The sequence below is a fragment of the Bos indicus x Bos taurus genome, chromosome 3 (assembly GCF_003369695.1).
Source record: "Bos indicus x Bos taurus breed Angus x Brahman F1 hybrid chromosome 3, Bos_hybrid_MaternalHap_v2.0, whole genome shotgun sequence".
Taxonomy (NCBI): Eukaryota; Metazoa; Chordata; class Mammalia; order Artiodactyla; family Bovidae; genus Bos; species Bos indicus x Bos taurus.
In genome coordinates this window covers 50,418,278-50,444,002 of record NC_040078.1, presented here as the reverse complement: position 1 = coordinate 50,444,002, position 25,725 = coordinate 50,418,278, and the positions used below count along the sequence as shown (strand labels likewise).

At 37.8% G+C, this 25,725-nt stretch overlaps 1 protein-coding gene across 7 annotated transcripts in view; it reads left to right on the top strand.

Annotated features, from left to right (window-relative positions):
• CCDC18 (coiled-coil domain containing 18) overlaps nucleotides 1-25,725 on the top strand; it is a 169,452-nt gene that overhangs the window by 5,463 nt on the left and 138,264 nt on the right. For 6 of the 7 annotated variants that reach the window (XM_027536477.1, XM_027536481.1, XM_027536480.1 and 3 more), the window contains exons 4-6: nucleotides 6,657-6,818; nucleotides 10,811-10,917; nucleotides 12,802-12,930. In XM_027536477.1, the coding sequence (XP_027392278.1) occupies nucleotides 6,657-6,818; nucleotides 10,811-10,917; nucleotides 12,802-12,930 (398 nt within the window). Of the gene's footprint in view, nucleotides 1-3,147; nucleotides 3,680-6,656; nucleotides 6,819-10,810; nucleotides 10,918-12,801; nucleotides 12,931-25,725 lie in introns of those variants that run through there. The other variant, XM_027536479.1, reaches the window with a different exon arrangement.

Below are 25,725 nucleotides of genomic sequence, written 5' to 3'. Positions count from 1 at the left end.
TGGAAAATCCCATGGGCGGAGGAGCCTGATAGGCTGCAGTCCATGGGGTCACACAGAGTCGGACACGACTGAGCGACTTCACTTTCACTTTTCACTTTCATGCATTGGAGAAGGAAATGGCAACCCACTCCAGTGTTCTTGCCTGGAGAATCCCAGGGACGGGGGAGCCTGGTGGGCTGCCATCTATGGGGTCACACAGAGTTGGACATGACTGAAGCGACTTAGCAGCAGCAGCAGCAGGGGTAGTTGGAATAACATAAGGGCCCTTTCACCAAGGGGCTAGCAAATCATGTTTCCAATCTTTGACCCATACTTGGTCACCAAGCGTAAACTCATGAATCTGTTCCCCAAGGGGGAACGGTACCCTTTCCTGTACAAACTTAGTTACCCGATTTATTACCTTACCCAGTTCCATCTGCTGTGAAATCCTGTTCCCCCTTACCTGAGGCAAATTTGTTGACACCTGTTTTATTATGGGGGTGGGGGGGCCTCCCATTCACAATTTCATATGGAGAATAGCCTTGGGACTGTGGGGTCATCCTGAGTCTGAGCAGAGCCGTCGGAAGCAAGTCTACCAGGAGCAGTCAGTCTCTATGATCCACTTGGAGAGTCTCTTTAATGTCCAGTTGGTTCATTCCACCATCTCAGGAACTCCAGGCCTATATGCAGTGTGCAGTTTCCATTTGATATTTAAAGTTTTGCTTACTTGTTGTACTAAATCAGCTACAAAAGCCGTGTCATTGTCTGAACCAATGCTGGTAGAAAGTCCAAGTCTGGGAACTATTTCCCTAAGCAGGCACCAGGCTACTTCTGATGCTCTTTCAGTCCAGGTAGGAAAAGCTTCTACCCATCCCGAGAACGTACATACCATGACCAGCAGGTAACGGTAGTGTTGGTGAGTTTTCATTTCAGTGAAGTCCACTCCCAGGTGTTCAAAGGGTAGCGTGCCTTTCAGCCGAATACCCGGAGGTTTTTGTCTGAATACCCAAGAGGCAGCATTAACCTGTGAGGAGGCAGCATGGCCTAGGTGGGTCGCTTGTTGTGTTTGGCTTACCAGATTGTGTGCCAGCTCCTCCGGTGACAATAATTTGCCACTTGGCAGTTCCTACCATCCCTTTTCAGTCTTGATGGCCCCTTCCGCTTTGGCTAACCTGACAGCCATTGTCCTTGTTTTATCAGGCTAGTGCTATCAGTATATAGGACCCAACTAGGGTCTGGAACCTTGTATCCTCCTTTAAAACAAACCCCAGGTACCTTATCTCCTCCTTGCAGATCTGTGCCGCCTTCTTTGACACCCGGTAACCTGCTTCCATCAGCAGCTGGAGTAGTGCTTTTGTCCCTTTCCAGCATTTTTCCCTGGTTTTGGCAGCCAGCAGCAGGTCTTCCCCATATTATAGGAGCCAACATCCATACTCTTCCGGATGGAATGAGTTCAGGTCAGAAGCCAAGGCTTCCCCAAAGATGGCTGGGGAGTTCTTAAACCCTTGTGGGGGAGTCCAGATGAGCTGTTGTTTGGTGCCCCCGACTGGATCTTCCCATTCAAAGGCAAAGATGGGCTGTGACGCTGGGGTGAGGCGTACGCAGAAGAAGGCATCCTTGAGATCTAGGCGAGTATAAACTTTAGTCCTCAGTGGGAGGAGGGCTAAGTAAGGTATAGAGGTTTGGAACAGCGGGGTGTAAAGTCACAGTAGCCTGGGTGACTAGCCTGAGATCCCGTACAGGCCTATAGTCCTGCCCTCCTTCCTTTTTAACTGACAAGATGGGTGTATTCCAAGCCGACTGGCACTCTACTAGAATAACCGCTTGTTTCAATCTATTGATGTGGGGCAGTATGCCGGCCCAGGCCTCTATCAGTAGCGGGTAGTGGAGCTTTCTAACCGGGATGGTACCTGGTTTGAGTTCTTTTATCACTGGGGCTTATGTTTAGCCAGCTGGGGCGGGGGTGGGGTGGGGGGGGTGTCTTCCGCCCAGACCTCAGGGAATAATTGAGTTAGCTCACTCTCATGCTCTCCCGGCCCACCCGGGTCTTCCTTCAAAGGCTCATGCAACCTCCAGTCATCTTGAGGTGGTATTGAGAGAGAGAGCAAATAAGTTATAGTGTCCATCCAGGAGGGGGGGCCTCTCCTCAGGGGAGAAAGTCACTTGTGCTCCTAGTTTGGAGAGCAAGTCTCTTCCGAACAGGGGTACTGGGCACTCAGGAATGTAGAGGAATTCATGAATCACTTGGTGCCCACCCCCCATCTGACATTTTCTGGGCTGGCAAAACGATTTAATCATCTCTTCTCCTGATACCCCAGTTACAGCGGTAGTCTTTTTGGACAGTGGTGCCACAGGTTTTACTACCGACAGTTCTGTTCCTGTATCCACCGTGAAGTCAATGTTTTGGTCCCCCATTTTTAAGGTTACCATGGGCTCTTGGGGACCTGATATCTCTGAGCCCTGGCAGCCTTATTTAAATTTCAAGTCAGCAAGCCCCACAACTGCAGGAGCTTCCTCTTCCTTCCTTGCCTTAGGGCATTCATTCTTCCAGTGGCCAAAATCTCGGCACTCGGTACACTGGTTTGGCTGTAACGGGGCCCAGGGCCTCCACTGGGACCGGTTGAAGGACTGTCCTGTCCCTGGGGCAGAGGAGGTTTTTCAGGAGGGCCCGAGATGAACTTTCCCAGAGCAGCAGCTAGCATTGCAAATCTCTTGTCTGTTCTCTTTCGTTCCCTCCGGTTCTCTGGCACAGTGCAGTTTCTGCTTAATTCCAATCTTGTCACTACTCACTGGGAGAGGCGGGTATAGCTTGGGCGGTTTGGCTGGAGCCTGATCCTGGATGTGTTGGCCAGAGGCTTCTGTCATCGGGATCGGAGCCTGCCAAGGTGGCGGCTCTATGACCTTGGGGAGAGCTGGCAGAGGAGCAGCAACTGCTGCAGGACTTCACCTGGCCCTGGATTGGGCATTAAGGCGGCCTCCGGTCCTGGTGGAGCACTGGGAGGCAGGCGCGTCGTTATCCGGTATGGGGGAGGGGTCAGGTCATCCCCGTCCAAATCCTATGGAATTTACTTTTTTATCATCAGTCATTTTTTTGTGCCATTAATGTTTTTCCCTTTCCCTTCTGGATACAGAACCTTGTCCAAGTAGGAGGGTCTTGAGCTAACCCTAGCCATGAGTCAATATGTGGATATTGATCCAGGTGTCCTGGCTCTCCTGTGACTACTGTATAGACTGCTTCCACTATTATTAAGTTCATGGTGTCCTCTGGTGGCCATCCTACTCCCATAGGGGTCATTTGACCTCACAGAGTATGTGGAGGCGGTTAGGCTTCATCTTCACCCCATAGTCTCCTCCTAATCCCTTCTTAGAATTTTTAATCATGCACTCCAATACAGTTGCCTTAGATTCACTTCCTCCCATCTTGCTTACCTTCTCGGACCTTCTTCTACTTTTCCTTTTCGTTCTGTCTACGAAGTTCTCAGTACTGTATGTACTTCTGATATTTCCACTCAATGACACTTAAATTGCCATTCTGCCTCCTTCCTAATTGGGGTGAGAAGAGCCTTACCTGCCAGATGCCAGAGGGAGAAGGGGGATCAGCATGCCTTCACCTGCTGGTCAGCACAACCGAACCAGAACACCACGTGGTCCAAGACTGTTTCTCCCTTAAAGTCTCTTCTGCCTTGGTGGGCTTGATCAGGTGCGGATGAAAACACAGATGGGTTAAACATCCCACGTCCCAGGCCATCTCTGGGAAGGCCAATTCATACTCACTTATGTATCCCCTTCCTTCTAGCCTAACAATTCTGAGGGGGTCAAGAATTTCACAGCAGATGGGACACCTCCTAGGGGAGCATACAAGGACCAGTTTTCTATCCTAAAAATCCCCTGGCGATCGCTGGTAAATAATTTTCCCTGAGACGGCGTGGACACACCTCCTAAATGACCTTTACAAATTTCCTTCCTAAACCGTAGCACACTTGTCGACCTGAGTACTGAGCAATTGCTGCTGCCTGCCTATTCCAGGCCCCTGTAGGTCCGTGCCCCTTCTAGTCCCTCCCAGGGGGGTGATCAGGCCCCCTCTTCCACCCTGCTGAGTGGGTTCCTCCTCATCTGAGCGCTCAGTTCCCTTGCTGCCGTTCACTACCTGCCAAAGTGAAGAAACGGGGCGTTGAAAGGCTGAATTCTTCCAGAGGGGCGAGGCGACTTCCCCCCTCTAGGAGATTCAAGCCACAAAGCCTCGGGGTGGCCTCAAATGAGACCTGTCTCCTCAAAGTGAGGAGGTTCCCGGCCCAAGCACCAAATGTTGCAGCCACGCGTTCCGGGAAACAAACTCACTCAGAAGGACAATGCAGATAGTGGAGTGCAGTTTATTACACCTGCGGGCCCAAGGCAGAGTCTCCTCTTAGCCAAGGACCCTGACCAGCATCTGAAAATCTTTTATACCCCGTGTGTATTATGTGTCTGAACCCACCACTCCAAATTCCTTGAGACTTACATAAACCAAGGAAAATACAATCCCAATAACCCCATCATTTCACATGCTATGTGCTCATGTGCTCAGGATGTGCTCAGTCAAGCAATTAGCCAGTAATCAATAAACCCGAGGTTACACTCCAATAGATACAGAAAATTTTATGGCCTGTCTGGAGGAAGGGGTGATTAGTGTATGTTTCTCTGAGGCGATGAGTAACCTAGATACGATCTTCAAGGTTCCCCTGTCTGGAGTGGGTCTTATCCTTCTGTTGTTGTTTTCATAGGTCCATTGGAAAGGTGGCTGAGCATGATCAGCATGAACAGGCCTAAGATGGAGTCCAGGCCCTTTGAATTCCTTCTTCATATATACATATGGTTACATATGTACATCATAAACTTTTTTGATAGAAATTTGCTCTTCCCACTTAAGAAAGCTAGCAATTGAGAGATTTTCTTTTAGTAAGGAAGCTGCTTGATGAAGCCATCTGAGCCTGCATTTTAGAAAATGAATTCAAATTCCTTGTCTACAAAAAGTATGTAATTTTGAGAAATTTGATGTGTATCCTAATTCAAATTGCTGACTTTTTATTGTATATATGCCTTCATTGACATCATTGTGTTTTACCCTAAGCAAAATCAAATGTTACATGACAAATTAAAAGGGGAAAACTATTGATAATGCCTAATAAAGACAAATGAAAGCTCTTTAATATATAAAGAACTAGAAATAAGGAAAAATCATCAAACCAGTGGAAATATATGCAAAAGGCATGAATGGGAAAGGAAATTAAAACAAATAAAAAGAGTTCAATCTCAGTCATAAAAAGAGAAATTCACTACCAGATTATTAAACATCCTGAGTTTGGCACTGTATTTTTGTGGGTGATATTAGGGGGAAATAGGCATTCTCATACATTGCTGGTAGAAATGCAAAGTGATATAATCTCAGTGGAGAGACATTTGGTAATATTTACTAAAACCACAAATTTGTTTAACTTGGAAATCCTATTTCTGGAAAGCTACCTGCATAAGTATAAAATGAGGCCTTGTTTGTCATAACAAAAGACTAATAATAGCTCAGTTGTCCAGTAATAGGATATTGGTTGAATAAATATGCAATGAATACTGCAGCTAAGCGGGTAAAAAGAAAAAAGGAGTTTCTCACTGAATTGATTGTGGAGAGATTGCCAGGATGTATTGTTGAAGTGAAAAACCATATTTACTATTCTGGTTTTGCATAAGAGCTGTTGTCGGGGGTGGGTAATTTGTATTGTTTGTGTATGTATATGGAAGCACTAGAAGACTAGATTTAAGATCCTAACTTAATTAATGACTCTCCTATAGAAGGAGTTTCCTGTTTTTCTGCTGTCTAATTTGTGTTATACAAAAATTTATAAGTAAGAAACTTGTAAAAATGGTTACCTATTTACTAAACATGGGAATGATACTTCTGTATGTACTCTTTTATATATAGTTCTGACTTTTGAATTATATAAATACATTACTTATTCAAAAAATAAAATTAAGTCATGTTTTGGAAACCTCAATGAATGAAAATTAAAATACTTTATTATAAAATATATATTCAAAAAAGTATAATAGAAATATATGTACAGTTAACAGTGGCTCAGTAGTAAAGAATCCACCTGTAATGCAGAAGCCGCAGGAGACATGAGTTCCATCCCTGGGTTGGGAGGATCCCTTGGAGCAGGGCATTGCAACCCACTCCAGTATTGTTGCCTGGAGAATCCCATGTACAGAAGAGCGTGGTGGGTTACAGTTCATAGGGTCGCAAAGAGTAGGACACAACTGAAGCAACTGAACACGCAAAGAATAATTTATCCATTTTATTGTTTGTGGGCATTTCAGTTCTTCCCATTCTTATATAATCTTCAGGTACAAAAGTTTCTATCAGATTTATACCCAGGAGTAATACTGTTGAGTCTTAACATGTTCAACTTTACTGGATAATACCAAGAACTTTTCCAAAGTGTACCACTGTTTTACAAGCCAAATGTATTTACTTACTTGTTCACCATCTGCTGAGGAGAGCACTGATTGTCTCACATATCTTCCCCAACACTAAGTACCTTAACCTATTTTTCTGAGCTACTTAGTCATTTTATTGATAATTGTTCATTGTATTATATATAATACTTAGTGAAGTAATTCAAAATAGGTTGTTCTTTTTCATTTTTCAGATGTCTTTTTCATCATCTACCCCTGTGGATCAGGAAATCAAAAGTCTTCGAGAGAAACTTAATAAACTTAGGCAACAGAATGCTTGTTTAGTTTCACAGAATCATTCTTTAATGACTAAAATAGAATCTGTCCACTTTGAATTGACACAGTCAAGAGCAAAAGTATGTTTCTTGAAATGGTGACTATGCCAACAGAAAAGAATCTCTTGAGATTTGTAATTGGAAAAATATTCCTTGTATTACCTTAATGTGTTATATATGATTTTTATTTTGATAATATATCAACCTATTAAAGAATCAATTTTATATGAATTTAATACTTGAAAATTATTTAGAGGAACTTGTATAATATATGCATTTAGATAAGTCAGAACTTCTTAAAATTCTTAAGATCACCAATTTGTGTGGTTTTGCTTCTTGTACAAAGAAAATATATAGCTTACTTATCTTCTTTACAATAATACACCCTCATTGTTGAAAACTTCAAAAATAGAAAAAAGGGAGAAAGATAACCCAGTTTCCGTGATCTAGAAACTACTTTATTGGTTTATCATATAATTGAATATTACACATTTGAATAGTTTTGTTTTTTCCTGTGTTTTATACTTCTTATATAGTCTAAGCATTTTTTGGTGCATTTACCTCGCTCTTCCAACAACCATTTTTTATGGTAGCATTAATGTTTTCTTATGTGAGTATACCATAACTTAATAACTCCCCTGTTTAAGTGGTTTCCTTTATTTTTCTATATGATTGATATTATGCAAAAAAATTAGAAGAAATGAAAGAGTCCAGTAATAGGGACATGGTAAATATATATATATATATATATATATGCATACATATAATTAATTGCTACCAAGCTTACTTTTGTTACTTAAGTGAAAGCATATATCAATGTATCAGTACTACAATATATTAATATATCAGAACTAAAACATATATCAATATATGAGTACTAAAATGCAAAGTTATTTGACTTTCATGGGACTTTGTAAAGTTTAGATGATATTTGTAGAGGCACTTAGAGTGGTATCTGTACAGTCAGCACTCAGAAACTTACCTGAAATATTTAGTGGCAGAAACAAACACACAGTAACTAATCTGTTTTTTTTTTTTTTTTATAAAATGAGCATATTTGTCTAAATGTTTGTGTTTTAGTACATGTATATATATACATATGATGTATATAAGGAAAGAAAGGCTATGCTATAACTCTGGTAACTATTAGAGAGTCATAGTGAGACTTTGTTTTTTAGACATAATTGTTTTAAGTAGTACAGTTATGGGAGGTATTTTATTTTTCTTTTGTTCTTTTCAAACAAAATAAAGTACACTGTTGTGCTTAAGGAGAAAAATGCTGCAGTGAACATAAAACTTTTTTGGTGTTTGGGATTTATTTCTGGGGTAGATTTCCAGAATGGTCAAATCACACAGAAAGTGTTTTTTCAGGCATTTACTGCACTCTGTCTACATTCAATGGTCTACTGATTAAACAAAACAAAACAAAACTATACTTTTAAATTTCTTTGAGGCAAAAATATCTTGTTTTTCTTGATTTCTCATGAGATTTACCTTCTCAGTGCATTTGCCATTTCTTTTGATATGTCTGTTTATTATATTTTAACTTTTTAGTCCCCTATAGATTCTTTTTAAAGTCATAGAGGCTTAATTATTTGAAGTCTTAGAGATATTAAGAGTTTTACTATTAACTACTGAACTATTAACATTTTAAGTGTTCCTTTCTTTGAGCATATAAATACACCAATGGTTATTCTAGGCAGTAAGATATTTGTATTTTATATACTTCTCTGTTTTTCTTTTTTTTAAGAACTGGGGTATTTTGGCTTATTGAGTTTTATTTTATTTCATTTTGGCTATGCTGGATCTTCACTGGGGTGTCCTTCTCTTGTTGAAGAGCATGGGCTCAGTAGTTCTGGTGCTTGGGCTCTCCAGGTGTGGCATGTGGGCTTAGTTGCCTCACAGCATGTGGAATCTTAGTTCCCCGATCAGAATTCGAACCTGTGTATCCTGCATTGGAAGGTAGATTCGTAACTACTGGACCACCAGGCAAGTCCCCTATCTTAGCATTTTCTAAATTGTTTAATAAAATATTTTTTAGGGAGGTTGCCTTTTCCAGGGCAGGTCTCAGCTTTGATGTTGTGTATGTGCCGCTTTTGGAAATCTTTTGCTCCCCTTTGTACTGGACAACATATTCATAATTGACATTTTAGCAAAGTCTGTGTAGTAGTTAACAGTTCTGGATCTTAATGTCTTGTCCTTTCTGGGCTTATTACCCTTCAGGCCTGCTGCCCAGCTGTCTTCCTGGGACTTCTCTTTGATGTTCTTCCAGGTTGTGTCTACGGTTTCCTGGGATCTCATGTTGACTTTCTTGGTTTACTCTTTCTTTAGTTGAAGCATATTTTCCAGTAGCTTCCTTGCCTGTTTGAAATGTCTTAATTTCTCCCCAACACTTGATTGAATTCTAGAATGAAAATTATTTTCCCCCAGAGTTTTTAGGACACTGCTTTTTTGTCTCATATCCTCTAGTGTGTGTCTGGAATGTTTAATTCCATTGTGAATTACATTTCCTAGCGTGTAAGATATCTTTCATTTGTTTTTCCATTTATGATAGCTTTTAGTATTTTCCTTCTTTCTATGGTGTTTTAAAATTTCATAGTGATTTATCTTTGAGTAGACCTTTGTTATTTATTGTACTGGTTACATAAAGATCTTCTGGTTGAAATCTTGGGTCCTTTGGTCCCTGAAAATTTTCTTATGTAATCTTGATTATTTTTTTCCCTTTGTTTTCTTTCTTCTGTCTTTTTTAACCTGATTGGTCCTTTAAATCTTTCAAGTTTTTGCCTGGTATTTTCTGTCTCTTTGTCTTCTTGTGATACTTTTTCAGAGATTTCCTCAACGTTGTCATCCTATTGAATCTTTTATTTTGGCTGTCATAATTTTTCATTTTCTAGAACTTTTCATGTTCTCTAATTGTTTTGTATTTGCAATATCCTCTCATTGCTCTCTCAATGATTTGTGTGTGTGTGTATGTATGTATGTATTTGCCTTGCTTCTGCCAGTTGCTTTTAACTTTTGTTTTGACCTCTCAGATGTTGGTGTTCTGGCTATTTGTATTTAAGAGAAGGCACTTAAATGCTGTTTGGAAACTCTCTGCAAAGGTGAGATTTGTTGTCCACTGAGCTTCATTTGTTGGTAATGGTTGAGGAGGTGGCTCTTTTGTAGGGAGCAATCTCCCTTCTCCCATTCAGTATCCATATGTGAGGTCTTTTACTTTGAAGTTCTTGAATTTCTGCAGCAAAGAATCCTTTGATTTCTTACCTGTGAGATAGCCCCACATGAGGTGGGATAGGAGGCTAGAAGCTGACTGTTCTGTATTAATCTCTTTGTTTTTTAACTCTACCTCATCTCTGCTCATCATTCCACAAAATGTTTCAAGAGTCCCAAATGTTTCCTGTTCAGTTTCTCCAGATTAGTAAACTGTCTCTCTCTCTTCTTAAGTGGAAGGCTGTTGGTGACTCTTGACTCCTGGTGTTCTGAGCATAGGAAAAGGAGGGACTTATCAAAGAGATCTTGAACTATGTTCCAAGTTTTCTCTTCTAGACCTCATCACTGTCCTGCACTATATACCTCATGCTTCCTTTTTCTGGGAATATTTAGTGTTCTTTTCCAGACACCATTTAGGTTGTTGATTTCCATCATCTTACACTCTTCATAGTCCAAGTTGTATTTTCTAGGTTTTCTCTAGTAATCATGTTTTCTAAATTTAGGCTTTAAAAAGAGTCAGTAGTATTTTTATGTAATTTTAAATGATTTGATCTTTGAAATTTAAATTTCTGATTTATGTGAAATTAATCTTTTTAGTTAGTATCAGTAGAGATTCTCTTTTATTTTCCCTAAATAGTTAACCAGTTATCTTGTGATACTAAGTTGAGGATAATGGGAGGAGCTTACATGAGACTGGCTTGTGATGATGACATGCCCATGTAAGTTGATAGACAAGATGAGCTTCATAATTGAAGAATGATTGGGGAGTTCTATTGAATTTCCATCAGATGGTAAGAGAAACTAAGGAGCAAATAGATGAATTTATTTTGTAAAGAAAGTACTCTGAAAGTTGTTTTTTGTTTTAGGTTTCTATGCTTGAATCTGCTCAAAAACAGGCAGCCAATGTACCAATCTTAGAAGAACAGATTATAAATTTGGAAGCAGAAGTTTCAGCCCAAGATAAAGTTTTGAGGTAAGATTTACAGCTTTTTTTTTTTTTTTAACACATTTCATTGATTAGAATGTAACATCAGGTGAGTGTGTGAATCTCATCCATATTTTCACCTGGGAAATTGCTAACAATGTCTGTTTTTATCATATGAAATCTCATGTTGTTTAGTCGCTAAGTCCTGTCTGACTATTCGTGACGCCATAAACTATAACCCACCAGGCTCCTCTGTCCATGGGATTTTCCAGGCAAGGGTGCTGGTGTGTGCTGCCATTTCCCAGGCAAGGGTACTGGAGTGTGTTGCCATTTCCTTCCCCAAGGGATCTTCCCACACAGGGATCAAACCTGTGTCACTTGCATTGTGGGTGGATTCTTGACCACTGAGCCACCTGAGAAGCCCATTTACGGCTTTAAAATACTTATTTTTGATATATCTTGTTAAATTTTGACCCCCACCCAGGCTTCCCTGGTGGCTTAGATGGTAAAGAGTCTGCCAGCAATGCAGGAGACCCAGGTTCAATCCCTGGATTGGGAAGATCCCTGGAGAAGGAAATGGCAACCCACTTCAGTATTCATGCCTGGAAAATCCCATGGACGGAGGGGCCTGGCAGGCTACACCCCATGGGTTTGCAAAGAGTCAGACATGAGTGAAGTGACTTAGCATGCACACACAGATAGACTGTCTCAGAACTTGATGAATCTGTTTTCAGTTTATCATAATTCTTGGCTGCAGGATACATGCAGTTGTATGACAGCTAAAAAAGACTAAATCTAAGCTATTTATTTATATGTTTTCATTAATATGAACTAGTTTACTTATTGTCCTACGTAGTTATGCTCGCTACTTTGATGGGAATTCAAAGAAATACAAGGAATCAGGCACTTTGTAATTTGTCTTCCTTTTCTGTTTTGAATACATGAGAAATACATGCATATTAAATAGCATATTGTTCCATTTTAGTGATTCTCAAAGATTAATTCTGGGACCAGCAGTATGAGCATCATCTAGAAACATGTAAGAAATGCAAATCTCAGTTCTGGTCTCAGACTTTCTGAATCACAGACTCTGGGAGTTGGGACCCAGCAGTCTATGTTTTAACAAGTCCTACAGATGATTCTGATTTACACTAAAATCATCTCTCATGACCATCAGAATTTTGTAATTTTTTTAGTAATACATATATTATGTTTATTCCTAGGTATTTTACATTTTTGTTTGTTGTGAATTTGTTCTTGTTCTTTTTTTTTTTTTTTTAGCCATGTGGCCTGTGAGATCTTAGTTCCCTGACCTGGAATTGAACTCAGGCCCTTGGGAATGAGAGTGCAGAGTCCTAACCACTGAACTGCCTGGCAATTCCCAATTTGTTCTTATCCTGTTCATTGATAGAATATAGGAAGGCTGCTGCTTTTTGTATAATATAATTATTTTCTAATTGGACTATTTCTCATACCTTTAATAAATTCTGATTTTTATTTTGATTCTCCAGGGATTTTCCAGGTAGCTAATGATATTATCAGCAAAAAAAGAATTTTGTCCTTCTTTTCTGAAATTTATACTTGTTACTTTTTCATTTTTGCTTTTTGCAACTGTCAGAAAAATCATTGGATATGGTGGTGATAATAGTCATCCTTATCTAGTTTCTGAAATATACCTAATGCTTCTAGGTATCATTAAATAGGGTATCAGCTTTTGTTTCAGACACATTTATCATTTGATGGCAGCATCCTTTTATTCCTTGTTAAAACTCATAGTATACCAGTGATGTATAAGCCTTTTCTCTGCCTCATGTAAAATATTTTTTTCTCTTAACTCAGTGATTTAAAATAATAGAATCCCAGACGTTGAACTGTTCTTGCATACCTGAAATAATCTCTTCAACAGCCTTTAAAAGTATCTTTATTTTATAGAGAGGCAGAAGATAAATTAGAGCAGAGTCAGAAAATGGTAATTGAAAAAGAACAGAGTTTGCAGAAGTCCCAAGAGGAATGTATAAGGCTGAAGGTGGACTTACTTGAACAAAGTAAACAAGGAAAGAGGTATGTGTTTTTAAAGGAAATAATTGTATTTCTAGGGGAAAAACAAAGAATATATAGTACCTATTTAAAATTCTGCATAGTTTTTGAAGTAGAAAAAATTTCAGAAATTTGTCAGTGAAAAATTTAATGTTTTTCATCCTTTAATTTTTAAAAATTTTTGATTAAAATTTTCACGAGTAGACTTTATATGTTATTGGCATTTTGAATTGGGATTAATTCCTTAAAGCCTGATAATGATTATCGATGAAATGACATTTACATATTTCTTAAATAAAATATATAAGATAATGTGGTTTGGTCTTCCTTTAGGAATAGATAAGTAATGCGAAAATATCTATTTTGTATAAGCCATGTCTTTTCTTTAAAGCCATATCTTAAGATAAAGTTTTCTAGATAACTGACCACGTAATTATTAACTTTGAATGTTCATTAACTTTTAAACTAATAAAGATAAAAGCTTTTTAGTTTAATGAGATTTTACCATATAATAATGTCATTGTAACAGTTTTTATACAGGGTAAAATCATAATCTGCATTTTTATCATCTTTGGCAACAAAAATATGTTTTAAAACTTCATCCTATGATATAAGTAATGTTATGAAGAAAGTGTTTTTGAAAAGTTGTCATAAATAGATAAATATTTGTTTGCATGTGCATTTAAACTTCTAAAACCTGCTCAAATCCTGTCTATGTCATTTTTTCATTAAAATGAGTTTGGAAGAATATTTTATCAGCAGTGTTTGGTTAGTATGGTTCAAGTTACAGTATATATTTGGTAAGCATTATTACTTAGTGGAAATGTTTAGTTTTGGACTCAAACCAGCTAGGTTTTAAAGTCTCAGTGAGTTTGTTACCTTGAAGAAACTATTTAACCTTCTTGAACCTCATTTTGTTCATATTAAGTCAAGATGATATTGTCTTGATGTGAGGGATAAATGAAAAAAGAAATGTAAGGTGCTTCATAAATAATAAACACTAACCATTGTAGCTGTTGTAAATATAAACTTTGTGGTCGAATAGTCTGAAAATCAGACTTTACTTACTCAGATGAACAGACGAGATACAAAAGAACATCTTTTCTTCATGTATTATCTTGTTATTTAAAATAACAAGATAATACATGAAGTTGGAGAAGGCAATGGCACCCCACTCCAGTGCTCTTGCCTGGAAAATCCCATGGATGGAGGAGCCTGGAAGGCTGCAGTCCATGGGGTCACACAGAGTCGGACACGACTGAAGCAACTTAGCAGCAGCAGCAGCCTTATAGCTAAGAAAAAGTACAGAAAGAATAACTAGTTCTCTGCAGAACTTAGAGATGATTTTTTATGGAAGGGGATTTTTTTTTTTGTTTTTGATTGTACTGGTTCTTCGTTGCTCACATGGGCTTTCTCCTTTTGGAGAGAGAGGGGCTGGCTACTCTCTAGTTGTGATGCATAAGCTTCTCATTGCGGTGCCTTCTCTTATTGTGGAGAACAGGCTCTGTGTGCATGGGCTTCAGTAATTGTGGCTCACAGGCCCAGGTACTCCCCAGCACATGAAATCTTCCCGGACCAGGGATCAATCATACCTGTGTCCCCCATTGGTCTACCAGGGAAGTCCAGGGGTAGGGTATTGACTTTGCTGTCATAAGGTGGATAAGCAGGGGTGCATGTGTTCTGGACAACATGTGCAAAGGCAGAGAAATACAAAAGAACATCTTTTCTGAAGAACGCTAGGAATTTTGTGTACTTATAAATGGACAGATATAGTACAACTTAAGGAAAAAGACAGGCTTGGTCCAGACTGTAAATGGCTTTTTGTTTTATGCCAAAGGATTTGTATTTTAACCCAGGAAGCATAAAACATCAATTCATATTTTTAGGTAGAGATGTGATATGAAGACTCTTGGAACTTTTTAAAGAACTAGAATGAATATTAATATTCTAAAATTGAAATATCAAAATCTTTACAAAGACTTTTTTGAGGGTAGAGATTAATCATAATGGATTAAAAAGCCAGTGTAAGTCAGAGATTGTTTAGCTTTATACAGTTTATAAGAGATATACTTAAAACATAAAGACACAGAATAAATAACAAGGTCCTGCTGTACAGGACAGGAAACTATATTGAATATCCTGTGATTAAACCATAATGGAAAAGAATATGAAAAAGAATATATATATATAACTGAGTCACTTTGCCATATAGCAGAAATTAAATGCAACATTTTATATTTTTTAAAAAAAACACATAAGGACACAGAAAAGATGAATGCAAAGGGATGAAAATTAATATTTTAGGCAGAAAACAAAATAGGTATAGTTATATTAGTATCACAGAGTAGATTTAAGTGCAAAAAGTATTACTAGAGTTAAAAAGAACTCTTGTATTTATATATATGTATATATCGGAGAAGGCACTGGCAACTCACTCCAGTAGTCTTGCCTGGAAAATCCCATGGACGGAGGAGCCTGGTAGGCTGCAGCCCATGGGGTCACAAAGAGTCGGACACGACTGAGCGACTTCACTTCACTCACTTCACACTTTATCACTGGAGAAGGAAATGGCAACCCACTCCAGTATTCTTGCCTGGAGAGTCCCGTGAACAGAGGAGCCTGGCTGGCCGTGGTCCATGGGGTCATAGAGAGTTGGACACAACTGAAGTGACTAAGCACGCACGCACATGTGTATATATGTATATATGTAATGTTTAGGTAACACTTCAGCAGGAAGCTATAAAGATTCTAAACTTATATCTAATAATCTAGTCCCAAAGTACATAAATAAAATAACAAAATTTCAGGTAGAAATGAACAAATCTGTAATCATACAGGGAATACTTTTACTGATTTACTAGAATTGTTAGATTAAGCAACAAAAAAGTAAGAAGCTGAAGAGTTGAGTGACTATTAATCTAATGGATGTATATATGGAATCCTGTAGCCAACCATTTGAGAATGCACATTCTTTTAGACACTCCTAGAATATTTATACTTTGTTACCTTATTCTTCCAGAAAACATGAATTTTAACAAAAATAAAAATATTTATGTCATACATAATCATCCTCTCAGACCATAGTGTAATTAAATTACATATGACAGCCCTACACCCCGCCATGGTCCTCCCTCCCTGAAAACCATGTAGTTTGAAAATGTAAAATCAGCCTTCTCGCTACTCGTGGATGATTGAAGAAATTATGATGAAAATTGGAAGACTTAGAACTGATACAAAAAATGTTTCATATTGCAGCTTGTGGGCTGTAGCCAAAGATATTCTTAGAAGAAAATTTTTAGTCTGTTCATGTATTAAAATTAGTATATGAATGAACTAAAACATTAAATTTATATAGTCAGGAAAAGGACATAAAAGAAAGAGCATCAAAAGAAAAATAGAAGTATTTAAATAATAAAGGGTGAAACGGATATATAGAAAACAATGAAACAATAGAGAATCCCCAAAACCCAGATCTGTTTTTTTTTCCCCCACAGTGGCCAAGATAATGGGCATTACATAAGATGAATCCAGGAGAAAATTAATCCACAAAAACCAATATTGGAATTGAAAAGGGTCCCCTAAATTACAGATTTAGCTATGATTTAAGAAATAAGACCAAGTACTGTGAACCATTTTACAATAATACATTTGAAAACTTAAACTAAATAAATGATTTTCCAACAAAATAAAGTTTAACAAAACTAACTTAAGAATAAATTGAAAACCCTAGTTTTTTAACCATTAAAGATATTGAATCAATTGTTAGAAATTTCCCCACAAGAAATAAAATGATCAAGATGATGATGATTCCATATATATGTGTTAGAATATGGTATTTATTTTTCCCTTCCTGACTCACTTCACTCTGTATAATAGGTTCTAGGTTCATCCACCTCATTAGAACTGACTCAAATGCATTCCTTTTTATGGCTGAGTAATATTCCATTATGCATATGTACCACAACTTCTTTATCCATTCATCTGTCAATGGACATCTAGGTTGCTTACATGTTCTAGCTATTGTAAATCGTGCTGCAATGAACAATGGGATACATGTGTCTCTTTCAATTTTGGTTTCCTCAGGGTATATGCCTAGGAGTGGAATTGCTGGGTTATATGGTAGTTTTATTCCTAGTTTTTTAAGGACTCTCCATACTGTATTCCATAGCGACTGTATCAATTTACAATCCTACCAACAGTGTAAGACCATTCCCTTTTCTCCACACCCTCTCCAGCATTTATTGTTTGTAGACTTTTTGTTGAGGGCCATTCTGACCGGTATAAGGTGACACCTCATTGTAGTTTTGATTTGCATTTCTCTAATAATGAGCATTGTTGAGCATCTTTTCATGTGTTTGTTAGCCATCTGTATGTCTTCTTTGAAGAAATGTTTGTTTAGGTCTTTTTCCCACTTTTTGATTGGGTTGTTTGTTTTTCTGGTATTGAGCTGTATGAGCTGCTTGTATATTTTGGAAATTAATCCTTTGTCAGCTGTTTCATTTGCTATTATTTTCTCCCATTCTGAGGGTTTTCTTTTCACCTTGCTTATAGTTTCCTTTGCTGTGCAGAAGCTTTTTTAAGTTTAATCAGGTCCCACTTGTTTACTTTTGTTTTTCTTTCCATTACTCTAGGAGGTGGGTCATAGAGGATCTTGCTTTGATTTATGTCATCGAGTGTTCTGCTTATGTTTTCCTCTAAGAGTTTTATAGTTTCTGGTCTTACATGTAGGTCTTTAACCCACTTTGAGTTTATCTTTGTGTGTGGTGTTAGGAAGTGTTTTAATTTCATTCTTTTACATGTAGCTGTCCAGTTTACCCAGCACCATTTGTTGAAGAGGCTGTCTTTGCCCCATTGTATATTCTTGCCTCCTTTGTCAAAAATAAGGTACCCATAGGTGCATGGGTTTATTTCTGGGCTTTCTATCTTGTTCCATTGCTCTATATTTCTGTTTTTGTGCCAGTACCATACTGTCTTGATGACTGTAGCTCTGTAGTATAACCTGAAGTCAGGAAGCTTGATTCCTCCAGCTCCATTCTTCTTTCTCAAGACTGCTTTTGCTGTTCAGGGTCTTCTGTGTTTCCATATAACTTGTGAAATTTTTTGTTCTAGTTCTGTGAAAAATGCCATTGGTATTTTGATAGGGATTGCATTGAATCTGTAGATTGTGTTTGGTAGTATAGTCATTTTCACAATATTGGTTCTTCCTACCAAGGAACATGGAATATCCCTCCATCTGCTTATGTCATCTTTGATTTCTTTCATTAGTGTCTTATAGTTTTCTGTGTACAATTCTTTCATCTAGAAAAATGGTACTGAAGAATTTATTTACAGGACAACAGTGGAAAAGCAGACAGAGAACAGACTTACTGACATGGGGAGAGGGGAGGAGAGGGTGAGATAAATGGAAAGAGTAACATGGAAACTTATATTACCATATGTAAAATAGATAGTCAATGGGAATTTGCTGTATGGCTCAGGAAACTCAAACATGACTTTGTATCAACCTAGAGGGGTGGGGTGGGAAGGGAGACAGGAGGGAGTTTCAAAAGGGAGGGGATATATGTATACCTATATCATATAGGCTGATTCATGTTGAGGTTTGACAGAAAACAGCAAAATTCTGTAAAGCAATTATCCTTCAATAAAAAATTAATTTAAAAAATGATGATGATTAGAAGAAACATTTCCATTATGGCTCACAGTAGCTAAAATGAAAAAGACTCACAGTATCAAGTTTTTAATGTTGTAGAGCAACTGAATTTTAATATATTTCTAGCAGGAGTATAAATTCATAGACCAGTTTGGAAAACTGTTTACCAATGTCTACTAAATTTAAATGTAAGTCACCCTATGATCCAGAATCCATTCTAACAGAAGTGAAGGCCTATATCTATCAAAAATATGTGCAAGGGTGCTCAAAGTAGCTGTATTCATAATTACTAAGTGTTCATTAATAGTAGAATCAATAAATATATTCACATTATGAAATATATGCATTAGTGAAAAATATCAACTATAGCTGTTTAACAACAGAGATAACACAGATATAATGTTAAGCAAAGGAAGCCAGATGCAAAAGAATACTGTGTATTTACTTAAGAAATCAAAAATGGGCAAAATGAATGTGATGTTAAAAGTCCAAATAGTGCTTACCATTTTGAATAAAAAGTATTGACTGAGAGGGTGCATATGGAAGCTTTTTGGGTGCTAGAAATGTTCTGTATTTGATCTGGATAGTAGTTATGTGGGTACATAGGTAAGAATTGATGCTTTTGAATTGTGAATCAATCCTAAAGAAAATCAACCTGAATATTCACTGAAAGGACTGTAGCTGAAGCTGCAGTACTTTGGCCACCTAATCCGAAGAGCCAACTCATTGGAGAAGATCCTGATGCTGGGAAAGATTGAAGGCAAAAGAAGAGGGTGGCAGAAGATGAGAGGGTTAGATAGCATCAGTGACTCATTGGACATGAATTTGAGCAAACTCTGGGAGATAGTGGAAGACAGAGGAGCCTGACATGCTATAGTCCATGGGTCCCAAAGAGTTGGAGATGATTTAATACTGAAAAAACAACATTTATATACAAATTCATTCACTTAAGATGAGCACTTTTATTTTAATGAAAAATTAAAATAGAAACTATATGTTAAATGTAAAAAAATCTACAGAAGAATAGGTACAGTCTTAATGGAAGTTTAAAAATGTGCTCAATATTTGTTTTAATCAGGTATGGCAAGATACACAGACATGGAAATGGCTATCCTGAAGGAAGTTTTTATACTCAAATTACTAGAAATAGGAGACATGACATGTCATGTAGAGGGGATCATACAGGGAAGTTTAAGTATGAAGGTGTTTAGAAGACAGAGGGAGTAGGGAGAAAAACATGAACAAGAGATTTTACTGTGATTTCTGTGGGAAGAAATGGTTGAGGTTGAGTATTCAACCTTCAGATTGGCTAGTATGAATAATCTCGGTAGGCTGGCATGTAAGGCTGTCTTGAGTTGTCTGATACCTGGTCCTGGGGTGATTAGGACAGGAGACTATTGGCCTGGAGCGTGACAGCCAGATAGAGGAATGGAGAGTAGGCTCTGGGTTGCTTAGTTTGTATATGAAAGGTGCACCCCCATGTGCATAGTCTACTAACCACTGAGAATTGGCTAGTGCTGGGAGGGCCAGTGTTCATAGGGTCAGTAAGACAACAGATGTCAAAACATCAGACTAAAATGATAATACAATGGAGAAAATAATAAAACTTCTTTGAAAGTCTTAAGAGAAGATCTAACTAATGAGGTATATACCATTTTTCTGTAAGGGAACCCAACATAAAGGTATCAGTTTTCTCCCAATAATTTATATGTTCAATACAATACCAACCAGTATCCTAACAAGTTTTGATAAAAGTTAATGAACCGACCCTAAAAATTGTGTGGAAGAACCAAAGTTCAAGGACAAATAAGGCACTTTCGAAGCTGTAGGCCAAGGCAGAGAACATGTCTATAGATAAGCAAGACTTCTAAAGTTATACTAATTAAGTCAATATGATATTTGTATATGTGTGCTTGCTAAGACACTTCAGTTGTGTCCGACTCTTTGTGAACCTATGGACTATAGCCCCCCAGGCTCCATGGCTACTGTCCATGGGATTCTCCAGGCAAGAATACTAGAATGGGTTGCCATACCCTCCTCCAGGGGATCTTCCCAATCCAGGAATTGAATCCCTATCTCATTATGTTTCCTGCATTGGCAGTCAAGTTCTTTACCACTAGTGCCACCTGGGAAACTCGATATTGGTATAGGTATAAACAGAAGGTTAGTCGTACAGGACAAAGACCCTTAAGCAAAAACACATATGGTGAAATCTTGTTATGTAATAAGTGGCATTACAAATCAGGACAAAGGATGGATGAATCAATAATTTAGGTACTGGACAAACTGACATCAAGTGTTTCATTTGTGATATAGTGAGAAGGGTATAGCACCAGTTATGTGGTGTGCCTCTCAAGAATGAATAGCCTGAAACTAGTTATGAGGAAACATCAGACAAGCTCAGCTTAGTCTTCTGTAAAACAACTGTTTATTCTTGAAAAATGTCAGAGTCATGAAGGACTAAGAAAAACTGAGAAGATGTTCCAGATTAAGACTAAAGAGACATGATAACTTAAAGCAATAAGTGATCCTGGATCAGAAAAAAGAAAATTCCATAAAGAAATGATTGGAATAATTAATAACATTTATATATAGTTGGACCATAAAGAAGGCTGAGCACCGAAGAATTGATACTTTCAAATTGTGGTGCTGGAGAAGACTCTTGAGAGTCTCTTGGACAGTAAGGAGATCAAATCAATCAGTTCTAAAGGAAATCAACCCTGAATATTCATTGGAAGGACTGTTGCTTAAGCTCCAATACTCTGGCTATATGATGTGAAGAGATAACTCTTTAGAAAAGACCCTGATTCTGGGAAAGCAGGAGGAGAAGTGGGCAACAGAATATGAGATGATTGGATGGCATCACTGACTCATTGCACATAAGTTTGAGCAAACTCCAGGAGATAGGGAGATAGGGAAAGATAGGGAAGCTAGGCATGCTTCATTTCCTGGGGTCGCAAAGAGTGGAACAGACTTAGTGACTGAGTAACAACATAGTATCAATTTTAGATTTCTTAAATTTGATAGTTACTTATGGTTATATGAAACAATCTTCATGTTCTTAGAAGACATGTGCTGAAGTATTTAGGACTGAAGTTTATTAATTACTCCAGAATATATAGTTCAGTGCAAAAATATCTCTCAAATGAGAGACATAAAGCAGTGGTAGCAGATTGACAAAAATCCACATTAAGGGGTTACTGATTTAAAATTTTAAAAACAAAAACTTCAGAAAATGATGCTGGATGAATTGATTATTGATTAAAAAATTAAAATAGATTGCTCATACAATACCTGCATTAAAAAAAAATTCCAGATGTATTAAAGGCCCAATTGTGAAAAGGAGAACTATTAGAAAAAATATAAGGGAATCTTTTCTATGTTGTATCACGGTAGGGAAGGATGTTTTAAAATGAAAGCCAGAAAACATAAACATTACAGGAAGAGATTGCTGTTGTTCCGACACTAAGTCATGTCTTAGTGCAGCATGCCAGGCCTCCCTCACTATCTACTGGCGTTTGCCCAAGTTCACTTTCTTTGAATCAGTGATTCTATCCAACCGTCTCATCCTCTGCCACCCTCTTCTTCTTTTGCCTTCTATCTTTCCCAGCATCAGGGTCTTTTCCAGTGAGTCGGCTCTTCGCATCAGGTGGCCAAAGTATTGGAGCTTCAGCTTCAGTCTTTCCAATGAATGTTCAGGGTTGATTTTCTTTAGGACTGACTGGTTTGATCTCCTTGCAGTCCAAGGGATTCTTCAGAGTCTTCTCCAGCACCACAGTTCAAAAGCATAAATTCTTCAGCGCTCAGCCTATTTTATTGTCCAACTGTCACATCCCTGCATGACTGTCGGAAAGATCACAGCTTTGACTATACGGACCGTTGTCGGCAAAATGATGTCTTTGCTTTTTAAATATGGTGCCTAGGTTTGTCATAGTTTTCCTTTTAAGAAGCAAGCAGCTTCTAATTTCATGGCTGCAGTCACCATCTGCAGTGATTTTGGAGCCCGAGAAGAGGAAATCTGCCACTGCTTCTACTATTTCCCCTTCTATTTTCCATGAAGTGATTGAGCCAGGTGCCATGATCTTAGTTTTTTTTAAATGTTGAGTCTTAAGCCAGCTTTTTCACTCTTCTCTTTCACCCTCATCAAGAAGCTCTTTAGTTCCTCTTTGCTTTCTGCATAAGGGTGGTGTCATCTGCATATCTAAGGTTATTGATAGTCTCAGCAGTCTTGACTCCAGCTTGTAACTCATCTAGCCCAGCATTTCGCATGATATATTCTGCATATGTTTAATAAGCAGGATGACAATATACAGCCTTTTAATACTCCTTTCCCAATTTTAAACTGGTCAATTGTTCCATGTAAGGTTCTAACTGTTGCTTCTTGACTCGCATACAGGTTTCTCAGGAGGCAAGAGGGATGGCATGGGGTAAGGGATATACAGTAATAAAAGACAAAGATTCTGAAGAGATAAAGGATAGGAAGTTCAAATGGCTAATGAAACATGAAATTTGCTTAACCTTACTGTCATCAAAAATGTTAATTAAAATTATAGTAAGTTTATAAAGCTACAGTCATTTCACACTGTTATTTAATTGATTGGCAAAAGTTTTAAATTTGATAGTAACTACAGTAACTTACTGAACATTTATTGTGTATAAATGCTTCTAAGTGCTTCTGGTGTGTAACTTACTTATTTCTCATACTGTCATATGAGATTGATAATACTCTGCATAAATAGATGAGGAAACTGAATTAGAAGTTAAAGTCACCCCATTAGAAAGTGGTAGAGGGAGAATTTGAACCCAAGTAACTGACTCTAGGCCCCAGGGAATTGAATACCATGCCAGATATAGTAGTGTAAAGTGGTTATTTAGAAAGATTATGGAAACAAGTTACGTTTCAAGTAATCTGTGAGATCTTGGGCAAGTTACTTAACCTCTCATTTTCTGATTTTGGGCACCTACTTTTTTTTCTTTTAATACTAAGAAGGTTTAAAAAATTATTTATATTTTTGGTTGTGCTGGATCTTCATTGCTGCAAGGCAACTGTCTCTAGTTTGCGGAGAACAGGGTGGGGGCTATTCTAGTCGCAGTGTGTAGGCTTCTCATTGTGGTGCCTTCTCTTGTTTCTACACACAGGCTCTAGGTGCACAGTCTGTAGGTGCACAGGCTGAGTAATTGCAGACAGAGGAGCCTGACAGGCTACAGTCCATAGGGTGCAAAGAATCGGACACAACTGAACTGACTTATCACACACGTGGGCCTCCAGTGTGCTTAGGTTTCAACAAACTCTCATACCTATTGCCAAGGAGCTACGCACCACAGATGTTCATTGCAATACTGTATTAACTGGAAACAACCTTAGTGCCTAGCAACTAAAAAAATGGATGAACAAATTATACTATTTTTATACCACACAATAGTATATAGTAGATTTATTTAAAAATGAACTATAGTCACAGGGGTGAACATACACAGATCTTAATGATAATTAATAAAAGTAGTCTATAGAAGGACGTATATATACATTGTGGTACCATTCATATGAAATATTAAAAACATGGAAAAAAGCCTAGAAGGGATGGGGTGGCAGGTGGGAGGGAGATTCTGGAGGGAAGGGACATATGTATACCTATGGCTGATTCAGGTTGGCGTATGGCAGAAACCAACACAATATTATAAAACAATTATCCTCCAGATAAAAATAAATTTAAAAGAAACATGGAAAAGAAAGTACAGTCCTTCATTGAATGTAAGATTACACAGATTTTAAGGTGTACCGTTATTTTCAGTTCAGTTCAGTCGCTCAGTTGCGTCCGACTCTTTGCGACCCCATGAATTGCAGCACGCCAGGCCTCCCTGTCCATCTCCAACTCCCGGAGTTCACCCAAACTCATGTCCATTGAGTCAGTTATTTTAGTAATCATTAAAAATAGCACCATGAAACTATGGTATGCCATCAGAATTAAAATAACCTACCAGTTTAAGAGGTGTTAAAAATGTGAAAACAGTGTGCCTCTTCAAATAGATAAGCTGTGATGTATTGTTTGTGGTTTTTTTGGTTAACCTATGAATATACAAAATGTATAATAATAAAAAGTTAGACTAGTGTTACCTCTGTGGTAGAAGTCAGGGTAATGGGATTTGGAGGGGAATACACAGGATTGTCAACTCTAATGTCTGTGATATTTTCTTTGCTTAAGATAAAGGCTACATTAAATACAGTGAAGAGTTTAAGATTCATAAAAGTTGGGTTGAGAATACATGGGTTTATTTATCCATTCTTTTCTGTGTGGCTGAAAATGTTAAACCCTTTTTAAAGAAATTGCTGGTAAGGAAGAGTAGTTAAGTATAAAGTGGATAAGTTTGGCTTGAAAGATGACAGAGGAAAGCACATATCTGTGAAGGTTTTTGTTTGAGAAATGCTGCAGGTATCCTTTGCTCTCTGAATTCTAGCTATATCAATGAAGGAATAGAATATATTCTCTTAGATTTTCAAATAAATGCCCCCTTTTTTTTAAATCTGAAACTTTGATCTAAGTAGATAGCTCAGATAATCTGCAGTTGCTCTCCAAATTTAAGAACCTCTTATATTCAGGAAGTAAGAGATACTTTATTTTTTCTATCTCTTTTAGAAAACACATTTTATCTTTTAAAATATTTTTTTGGCCATGCCATGTGGCATGTGGGATCTTAGTTCCTCCAACAAGAGATCAAACTCGTGCCCTCTGGCATTGGAAACACAGAATCTTAACCATTGGGCTATCGGGAAAGTCCTGTGAGATACTTTAACTCGAATTTGTAAGCCCATAGAGAAGACTCTGAAAATATAAAAATAAAAGTTCCTGAAAGGGAGGAACTAAGATCTAGAGTATAGACAAAGGAATTCACTTTGGATAAGAGAAGAGTTGCTAACTTTAAAATAATGGGATTAAAAATAGGTTTGAATATAGAAAAAATTTTAGATATGGGTGTGAAATTGACCAAATGCCAGCCCAGTAGTCTCAGTTCAGTGTGAGAGATATGAGGAAAGGTCAGAATCAACTGAGAGGTGAGACAACGTGGTTGTCGGTGGTTGGATTTTGTTGTTAAGATTTTGTATCTTATATCAGTAGAAGTTACTGTCATTTGAAATACATTTTTAAAAATTACTTGGCCTTTGCAAAGAT